Source organism: Vigna angularis, chromosome 9, assembly GCF_016808095.1.
Source record: "Vigna angularis cultivar LongXiaoDou No.4 chromosome 9, ASM1680809v1, whole genome shotgun sequence".
Lineage (NCBI taxonomy): Eukaryota > Viridiplantae > Streptophyta > Magnoliopsida > Fabales > Fabaceae > Vigna > Vigna angularis.
Window position 1 is genome coordinate 27,916,986 of NC_068978.1, and position 10,801 is coordinate 27,927,786.

The window sequence follows — 10,801 nt, forward strand, 5'->3', positions numbered from 1 at the left end:
CCCTTGTTGGGCCTCGCATGATCTTGGTTCGCCCCGAACTTCAAAAATCCATCACCACCAAAATTGGGGCAATTTGTAAATCTCACATAATTCACAGATACAGTTGTCCATACATATCTTTTTACCATGCCCTCAAACTGGGGCAGCTTCTGAGTATCTACTACCTTACATTGGCATTTGTAACTGTTTTAAGGAGTAAGAGGCCCAAGTAGCCAACCCGATACTCTTCAACTCCTTCCAATAATCCTCCACATATCAGGCATGCATACACTGATGTTTCAAAAGAAATGTTGAGCACACAAGTTTCAACATTTGACTTTAGAATTTGACATCCATTTTAAAAAAAATGATGGCCTAAATCTTCATAAATTTGATGATTTCAAAGAAAACAAATTGACTCAGTAAAAAAAAAAGGTGTCATAGTTTCATAATCTTCCAGTAAAACAAAAACAAAAAAACAAATCATCAAGGTCAACATCATGTACATATTTTCATAAACTTTGAATTTACATACAATAAAGTTTTCTCCTCAAATTTCAAAATTTACATCCACCATATCTCTCTTCCATATCGATATTTCAAATCCTTGTACAAAAATGCAACACTTTGTTTATTGATTTCAAAACTTTCAAAAAACAAATCATCCGAGTCAACATCATGTACATATTTTCAAAAACATTGAATATTTATCAAATCTTCTTCCTTCAAAAAGACAAAAAAATCAACATGCATCAAAGCTTTCTCCTACAATTTCCAAATTTACATCAACCATGCTTCTCATTTCAAAAAAATAAAAATGGACACTCATTTCTATCTCAAAAAAAAAAAAATCAACATCTCAAAATTTCAAAACAAATGCAAAAATTTCAAATTCAAAAAACAATCAAACAATTTTACTTTCTGCCATTGGTATCTCGGCCCTCTGCAAGGCAATGGTCGAGCCCAATTTTAATTTCTGCCATTGGTATCTCGGCCCTCTGCAAGGCAATGGTCGAGCCCAATTTTACTTTCTGTCATTGGCATCTCGGCCCTCTGCAAGGCAATGGTCGAGCCCAATTTTACTTTCTGTTATTGGTATCTCGGCCCTCTGCAAGGCAATGGTCGAGCCCAATTTTACTTTCTGCCATTGGTATCTCGGCCCTCTGCAAGGCAATGGTCGAGCCCAATTTTACTTTCTGCCATTGGTATCTCGGCCCTCTGCAAGGCAATGGTCGAGCCCAATTTTACTTTCTGCTATTGGTATCTCGGCCCTCTGCAAGGCAATGGTCGAGCCCAATTTTACTTTCTGCTATTGGTATCTCGGCCCTCTGCAAGGCAATGGTCGAGCCCAATTTTACTTTCTGCTATTGGTATCTTGGCCCTCTGCAAGGCAATGGTCGAGCCCAATTTTACCTTCTGTCATTGGTATCTCGGCCCTCTGCAAGGCAATGGTCGAGCCCAATTTTACTTTCTGCTTTTGGTATCTCGGCCCTCTGCAAGGCAATGGTCGAGCCCAATTTTACCTTCTGTCATTGGTATCTCGGCCCTCTGTAAGGCAATGGTCGAGCCCAATTTTACTTTCTGCTTTTGGTATCTCGGCCCTCTGCAAGGCAATGGTCGAGCCCAATTTTACCTTATGTCATTGGTATCTCGGCCCTTTGCAAGGCAATGGTCGAGCCCAATTTTTACTTTCTGCTATTGGTATCTCGGCCCTCTGCAAGGCAATGGTCGAGCCCAATTTTACTTTCTGTCCTTGGCATCTCGGCCTTCTGCAAGGCAATGGTCGAGCCCAGCAATCAAACTCATCATTCACTTCCATATGGTTGTTACACCCTCACAATGTCTACACACCGCAATTCTGTTAGCTTTGTTCATATTTGTTTTAAATTTTCCTGTTGTTCGTTGTCCATTTTGAAATCCAGACGAAATTATTGTTTCTTTCTTTACTTAGATTTTACTCCAATAATACGAAAATTCAAAATTTTCATATTATTCAGCAATATCTAAGTAAAGAGGGGCAGCTGTCAACACCCAATTTCGTCCGGATTGACTAATAGATTTATTTTATTTTATTTTCATCATGAGTAAAAAAATAAAAATAAAAATAAAATAAAAAAATAATAAAAATAAAAAAAAAATAAAAAAAAAAGAGAAGAAGAGCGTTCGTCCTTCTCCACTGTTGAACCGTTCGTCCTTCCCCACTGTTCAACCGTTCGTCCTTCCCCACTGTTGAACCGTTCGTCCTTCCCCACTGATTGAACCGTTCGTCCTTCCCCACTGTTCAACCGTTTCGTCCTTCCCCACTGTTCAACCGTTCGTCCTTCCCCATTGTTCAACCGTTCGTCCTTCCCCACTGTTCAACCGTTCGTCCTTCCCCACTGTTGAACCGTTCGTCCTTTCCCACTGTTCAACCGTTCGTCCTTTTGCATTGACCGATCGTTCGTCCTTTATGATCAAACGTTCGTTTTGTACACTGTGCAACCGTTCGACATTTCGTTTCTTTAGGACGTTCGTCCTCATCTTCAACCGTTCGGTCATAATGATTTGATGAACGTTCGGGCTCAATGATATATGTCTTCAGCGTTCGGTTTTGGACGTTCGGCCCGTTGTGGTGTTCAGCATATAGCGTTCGGTCATGTTTATTCTTAGTGAACGTTCGATTTTGATGTGTTAGTGAACGTTCGATTTTGATGTGTTAGTGAACGTTCGGTCTTCATTTGAACATTCGCTTTTCATTTGGACGTTCGGTCTCCTTCAGCGTTCGTACTTTTGGTGCTTATTTTCTTCCAGCGTTCGGTTTTGAACGCTCGTCCTTGTCCTTGTGCGACCGCTCGTCCAGTTCGCTATCCCTCATCTACCACTCGTTCTCCGTCTTCTACCGCTCGTTCAGATCAGTGCCCTTTTCTGCCGCTCGTCCTCATTTCGTCTACCACTCGTCCAAACAGTATGAGGCGTTCGTTTTATTGTAATCATATTTTATTGTTTTTATTTGTTTTAATAAAAATAAAAAAAGGAGTCCATACGTTTCAATTATTCCCACAACCACTATTGAGTTTGCACCAATGAAACCTGCCAACGGTGGTCTGAGTGCATTACACCAATATTCCCACCTTCAATAACTGAAAATGACCACCATTAACAAACCTCCAACCACAGCTACCAAACATCTCCACTTTCAAGCATCCTCCAATCAAAGTTGCCGACGCTCTTCATCTCCAATCAAAGCTGCCGACAATGGCACCCTTCTGCCAATTTTAAAGAGGCCACCATCTCCACTGAAGGAGGGGGGGACTTCCAATCCTTTGAGTCGTGAACATCTTCCATCATCCCCTCCCTCTGTTTCTTCATCTTAACCCATAAACATCTCACGGCCAGCACCGGATCTTCGTCTCTTTCTCTCTGCTAATTCTCTTCTTCCATCTTCACCTTACCTCACTACTCCCAACCTACCATCCATATCACACACTGACACAGCAGTCTTCAATAGCTCACGCCCACGGCTACTAGAAGCACCCATCATCTTCATTTTTCTTCTTCATTCATCATATCCAACACACGGCCAACACCTATCACCCTCATCTTCCTCTCCGAACCATCATCAGCCACCATAAGCAATTCCTCATTCTCATCATCCGATCTTAACCTCTCTGTTCAACCCTCTCTGATCACCTTCATCCTTACACACAGCCCATATCATCCTGCCTTCACCGTGACCCAATCACGCCTAACCTTCTTCCTCCATTTTCATCACCCAACTTCCAAATTTCATCTTCCAATTATCAAAAACCCCAAAACCATTAACTGCAAAACCAAAAAAAATCCAAGAGCCAAACCAGATATTGAACCTTATAAACCAATATTTCTTGAACCCACCACCGAGAGCATCATCATCCCCTACTATCTTTACAAGAAAGAAATCATTTCCCCAACTCGAAAGAGAAAAACCGGAGTTAGCATCCTAGCCCGTTGGTGGTGGAATCAGAGCGGTTGCCGGCGTGGGTCGCGTGCACCGGCAGTGAATCGGGGCTGTGCGTGAAGAAGTAAGGAAGAGAACCTGGCCCTGTGGCAGACGGTGGTGGCCTCTAGGACGCGGCGGCTGGCTGAGACCGCAATGGCGACCCGCACCGCCGGCGGCAAAGTCGCGAGGTGGGAGTTGGCTATCGACGCCGGAATCGGCAGAGGCTGCGGTGTGGGTGTGCATCAGAGTTGGGTTTCCTCAAATGGAGTAGAGAATTTCTGAAACAAAGCAAACCCTTGATCTATTTGCTAGGCCCGTTTCTTTGCTAAACAAAAATATAAAAAAAAATTTAAAATAAAGAAAATAATAACCTTTTCTGCCTGCCACACGTATTTTTCATCCACACCCCCTTAAGCCCATGTGTTTGTGCCAATAATTAAAAAAGAAAAAAAAAAGGAAATGGGCCTCGGTCTTGGGCCAGCATTCACAAGTAACACTTCCAAACTTCACTGACTGCACCCATATCGTCACTTGGACCTAAATTGAAGCTGATTGAGCCATACTTCTGGTTTTTTTTTCTTTTATCTCTATACTCTTATTTTTATGTTCTCTTGCTTTTATTTTATTTTTATGCTTATTAGATTTTACTGTATGTAACCCTTTTTGTATAGTAACTCCCAAACATCCAAATTTATCCATAATCATTTTCCAAACATTTTTCTCAAGCAGTTTCTAAAAGAACTACGTAATCCTGATTTCTCGTTCTGAATGAGAATACGTAGGAGCAAGGTTAATCCTTGTCGGGCCCAAAAAACTAAAAAAATATTGTTTGTTTCTTTAGAGTTTTATTTTAGGGGATAGTCAAACATTTTGAAAACCACATCCATATTCGCGTATTTAGTTAAAGGTACTGCCTTAAGTAGGCGTTGTAGGGTGCTAATACCTTCCCTACACGTAACCGACTCCCGAACCAAGAATCTGGTTCTAATTGACCATACCTTATCATTTTATGGTTTTTCCATAGTTTTCCAGAATAAACTATGGTGGCGACTCCAATCTCTTTTCCAAAACCCTTTGTTACCGTTTCTTTTTTGGATCGTCGTCCCGTCGCGATTCCGGTTGCGACACTATGAAAGAGGTTGTTCTTATAATAATAAATAAAAAAGGTAAAAAGTATAATTGCCGTTTTGGAAAACATAAAGACAACTCAATTTCTTTTTAGTAAATAATTATAGTAAACAACTAGTATAGTGGAATAAGCATTAACAAGTTTCATTTTGAGCAAAAAAAAATCACATACAATAATTTTAATTTTATTAATTTATAATTGAGTATATATTTCGTGTTTATGAGAATTATCAATATGTTTAGTAAAATAAAAAATAATTGATAATGTTGATGTTGATTTTTGATTGGAGAGTTGTGTTATATATTTTTCCTTCTGATTATTATTAACTTTGTACAAAACTAAAGTCTACAATAATTTCAATAATTTCAATAATTTCAAAACTACAACCTTATAAGTAAGAATATATTATTGTTTGGTGCTACAGTTCTTTTTTCTTCTTTTTTATAATCAACTTATAAGTTTTTCATATTTCCTTTTTTTAAGGTTGAAGTTGTTGTGAACATTAGAAATCAGGCTGGAGAAGAGGCGAGAATGCGTCAAAAGTATCATAATCCTCTAATGAAAACCGAGTCATTTTTCTGATTTCTTACTTTGAGCGGAGATTTTTGAAGTCATTTTTCTGACTTCCCCCGAACGGCTTGTGGCAGGAGTTATTTTTCTAACTTCTTGTGTTGAGCGGGGATTTCTGATGTCCTTTTTTGGACTTCCCCCGAGCGGCTTGAGGCAAGAGTTATTTTTCTAACTTCCTGCGTTGAACGGAGATTTCTGAAACCCTTTTTCGGATTTCACCCCAAACATTGGAACCTCATAAGATTGAACGTTGGTGTGAACCTTTCTGTGCGAGATATTTTAACTCACAAAAATAAGCCTTAAATAAAATATTCAACATTTTATTTTATAATGACATAACATTAAAACCTGATAAGGTTGAACGTAGGAGTGAACCTTCTTGTGCGAGATATTTTTACTCCCAAAAATATGAGTTAAACAAATATATTATAATTTATAAATTATAATTAAAAGTGGAACCTATCAAGGTTGAACGTAGGACTACACCTTCCTGTGTAGGATATTTTTACTCACAAAAATATGAGTTAAACAAATATATTATAATTTATAAATTATGATGAAAAGTAGAACCTGCCAAAGTTGAACGTAGGACTGAATCTTCCCCTGTGAAGGATATTTTTACTCACAAAAATGAGTTAAACAAATATATTATAATTTATAAATTATGATGAAAAGTGGAACCTGCCAAGGTTGAACGTAGGACTGAATCTTCTTCCACTTTGATGAGTTGTTGACTGCAGATGACACTCCCACGCTCAAGTCGATATGTCTCATACAGATGTCTATATTTTATTATAATAGAAAAAGATGATTATAGGTGGACATCTATATTTATAGGGCTTGCGCCAACCAAGTCCATTGATTAACCATTACTTTTGGCAATATAAGTTGTCAATCACTCATAAATACTGTATATTTATCTTTAATATGGCCATTAAATGTATTAATTGGCCATTAATGATATTTTCCTTTCCTAATTTGCGCTTATGAGACACTTGGTCGATTGACTGTTTTGGTTTCGGATCTCTCTTTTCGCCGATGGATCACTGGGATATAGTACACTCCTTATGTAAATATGGGGAAACTGTTCAATCCTTGAAATAGGTGAGCATCTTTCTGATAATTGTCAAGAAATTTACTAATGGATGACAAAGATTTAGAATATTCTTATGTTGCTTCAACCATCAACAAACCTCAAAATTAGTAAAATTTAAAGATCAATCCGGAAACATCTACAAGAAATTCAACTACATATATTACTTTCAGGTTTGACCTTTTTTTTTCAAAACCACTACAATGCCTAAAATTGTATGTGAAATGGATAGCAAAGTAAAACACAACAAAATATCGAACAACAACTATCTTTATTTCATAATGCAATGCCTTATTTTAAGAAGATTTCTTAATAAAATATCATATATGCTGAAACGGAAAAGAATTGACAGAAGTATCAACCATAAAAGAAATACAATAAACAGCTCAAGTAAAGCAACCGAAACACTGTGAAGAGAAAAAACATGGTACAATATAAACATGAATTTATTCACTATAAGCTGCACTAGAGAAAAAACAAAGAAAAGATAAAAAAAATATACAGAAATCAAGGACTCTATGATTAATTCCAAAAGTCACAAAAATCTCCACCTTGTCTCCTGATCCTAAATTTGACATTATATCATGCCAATCTTCATCTTTAGGCCTTATTCACATGAATGGATTTGAGGGAGAGTAATTGAGGGGATTTGAAAATAAATTTTTTTGTTATTTATTTGAGTCAATTTGAAGATAAGTAAGTGAGAATGAATTTGGAAATAAAGTTTGTGAAAATTATTGTAGGATTTGATTGACGTGACAAATTAAAAAAATTTACTTCCAAATCCAATCTCATTTACCTCCAAATTCACTCAAATAATCAACAAAAAAATTTATTTTCAAATTCTCTCAAATCTTCTCGATTACTCTTCCTTAAATTCACTCAAGTGAATAAGGCATAAATGAAATTACTCTGTCATGGTTGTGCATCAGTAATGTGCACTTTGTATAATTAACAATTAAAACACTTGTAAAACATTCAGTTGTCACGATTCCCCGGGTTGATAAATAAACAACATACAAAACTATTCCCTTCATGACACGATCTTGAGGCACAGTGAAAGAAACAGAATGTCCCTCACCTATATGGGCCAACCAGTAAGGATCATTGTCACCTGGGAGACAAACATCACATGACTCACTGCTTGTCAATACCTGTATCATGAGATAAAAAGCTTTTTAATTTATCTAATTCTGCTATTTGAATTGTCATCTGCAATCATTATTTTTGTCATTAAAAACTACAAAATGAGCATGTAATCAACGATAATGTAATACATAATTAAAACATACAAACAGTAATTTCTAAACAAAACTGGTTAATAGTTTTGTTATGTATATATCATGTCGTTAGGAATTTAATATGCATTTTTGTTTTCATCTCTTTCGGTTTGTATTAATACGATGACTGGGAATAAAACATTTATGAAGCAAGTACCGCAAGAAAGTGGATATCAATTTCCTAGTACTTAGTATAAGCATAATCATTTGGTTAGTTGATTATTAAAATCAGAAACTTTTAGATGAAGTTGTGGCAATAGAAATGAAGGGTCTTAAAAATTTAGTATTGTATTTTCTGTCAGAGACTTAATTAATTAGGATTACTTTATGTTTAATAGCTAAAATCATGATGAAGGTGTTAGGTTTCTTTAAGAGTAAGAAACCAGTCTTCAGATCAGTTATAACGATAAATAAAACACTCGAAATTTATAATTCCACGTAAGTTCACACTAGCATTAATGGGAAAACGTAATTAAAAGAACATTCAACAGCATTCAAGGTAAATAAATCCCTTCAAACAGGATAAACTCTGTCCAAACTATGAAAAATACATCACACCAACCAGGACGAACCGTTTCCCCCTCAAAAGAAACCCTTAAAACATAATAATCAACAACAAATAACTATCCTACTAACCACTCCCCTAAACCATCCAACTTCTCTTAACTGCCGTGTAACTTCTGGTGTGACTTCTTCGACCTAACATGCACATTTAAAGTCCTAGTAGAAGGTAATAAGTGAAAGGAAAGCCAAAGAAGAACCTCATATGCTATTACTTACAGTATTTAAGAATTCATTGTATCTCCCAACACCAACCACAGAAGACCTGAAGCAATGCTTTGAAATTCTTGATTCTGTAATATTCACGCCATATTCAACCAGAATAGTTTTCACTTGCTTAGATAGTTGAAACTCGGCGTCACACTGAATGAAAACGCTTCGAAGATTTACCAGGCTGCTAAAGAACGGTGCGATAGCATCCCAAGTATTATCCTCCATATCCATGAACGAATGAATATAAGATAGGGGATTCATTGTTGGTGAAATCCGAGACCGAAATGAGAAAATGAAAAAGATTACGTGACAGTCCCTCAAGTCGATGTAAGGATATATATCCATTAAGTCTTTCTCGAATCATACTTCTTCCCATCTCATCTCTAGGTATTTTTACCTTTATTATTGAGCTTACTGTTTAAAGACACTAATCGGCTCTTTTAGTTTATTATTCCCGTTGTTCCCTTTTTCCCATAGAACTCTATAAATAGAATTCTCCTCCTTTCATTTCAGTTGTAACAAAAGACTCATAACCAAATATCATTACAGAGAATAAAAGCAAGAGTGTGTTTTTCTTACCTTCGACGAAGCCTATGTGCTGATCGCATTCTCCCTTCACCAGATGTCCATGACTGCACCGTTCTGGAAGGCGCCATTCTACTTCTCTCTCTAGCGCCTGGAAGAGCCCTAGGCTCTTTCTCTCTCTGCTGTCTAGGACGAAGGATGTTTCTTCGTCAGCGTCCCTTTCCAAGAGAGACATTATGTCCTCTCACGGGCCTTTATTCCAATTGGGCCGCCCAATTCTCAGAAACATATTGAGCCTTATTTTAATATGGTATTAGAGCAGGTTTTAAACATGCTCTGCTTCCGCTGCCTTTGTTTTCAAGTCTAGCATCAATTCTTGGATTGTTTCTTGTTTTCTTTTTGGATTTATTTCTACTGATATGGAGCACATGGATCAATCTACTAACCCTACCAGCCCTTTCTACTTGCATCCTGGGGAGAATCTAGGACTCACTCTCATCTCTCAAGTTCTAAATGACAACAATTACTCTTCTTGGAGCAGAAGCATGAGGAGGGCTCTTCTTTCCAAGAATAAAATCAAGTTTATTGATGGGTCAATCAAGAAACCTCAAAGAAGTGAGATTTTATTCGATGCTTGGGAGAGATGTAATATGATGGTTCTTTCTTGGATGATAAAAACTCTTTCTCCAGAGATTGCAGATAGCGTAATATACGTTGAAGAAGCCAAGAAACTATGGGAAGAATTGAAAGAAAGATTCTCTAAAGGTGACTATTTCAAAATTTCTGATTTACTCCAAGATATTCACTCAATTAAATAGGGAGAGAGGTGTTAGCCAATTCTTTACAGATTTAAAAATTCTTTGGGAAGAATTAGAATCCCTTAGACCTATACCCACTTGTACCTGTGATATTCCTTGCAGCTGTGAGCTTTCAAAGATTTCTCAGAAGTATAGAGAAATAGAACATGTAATATGCTTCTTAAAAGGGCTGAATGACACATATAATACTTTAAGAACCCAAATCCTTTTGATGGATCCTCTCCCCAACATCAATAGAGTTTTCTCCCTCATCATGCAACAAGAAAGACAAGAGAGACAAGATTTGGGCATTGTCAGCCAGAGCCAAACTGCTGAAACCAAAGTTCTGGCCAACATTGCTGAAAGAAACAATAACTGGAAAAGCCAAGGGCGTGGTAATGGACCACGTGGTCAAGGAAGGGGGAGAGGAAGGAACCCTAACTATGGAAAACAGTGCTCCTATTGCAATAAAATGAATCATACCGTTGATGAGTGTTATTCCAAACACGGTTACCCCCTTGGTACAAGAAACCTGACAGCAATCCGGACAGGAAAGGAGACTGGAACTCAGCTAATGTTTGCCAAAACAGTTCTGGTCTAGAGGGTGTTCAATCTGCTCACCAGGTCAGCACCAATGCTGCCCTCAATTCTTTTACCTCTAAGCAGATGCAGAAGCTCCTCAAAATGATAGAGAAG

At 37.5% G+C, this 10,801-nt stretch overlaps 1 protein-coding gene across 1 annotated transcript; it reads right to left on the minus strand.

Moving 5' to 3' along the window:
• Positions 1-7,228: 7,228 nt before the first annotated feature.
• On the minus strand, positions 7,229-9,133 carry LOC128194029 (uncharacterized). The gene is made up of 2 exons (XM_052868563.1): positions 8,790-9,133; positions 7,229-7,883 (listed from the first exon to the last, which is right to left on the minus strand). The coding sequence occupies exons 1-2, from the start codon at positions 9,126-9,128 to the stop codon at positions 7,608-7,610; spliced, it is 615 nt and encodes a 204-aa protein (XP_052724523.1). The 5' UTR covers positions 9,129-9,133; the 3' UTR covers positions 7,229-7,607.
• Positions 9,134-10,801: the final 1,668 nt, after the last annotated feature.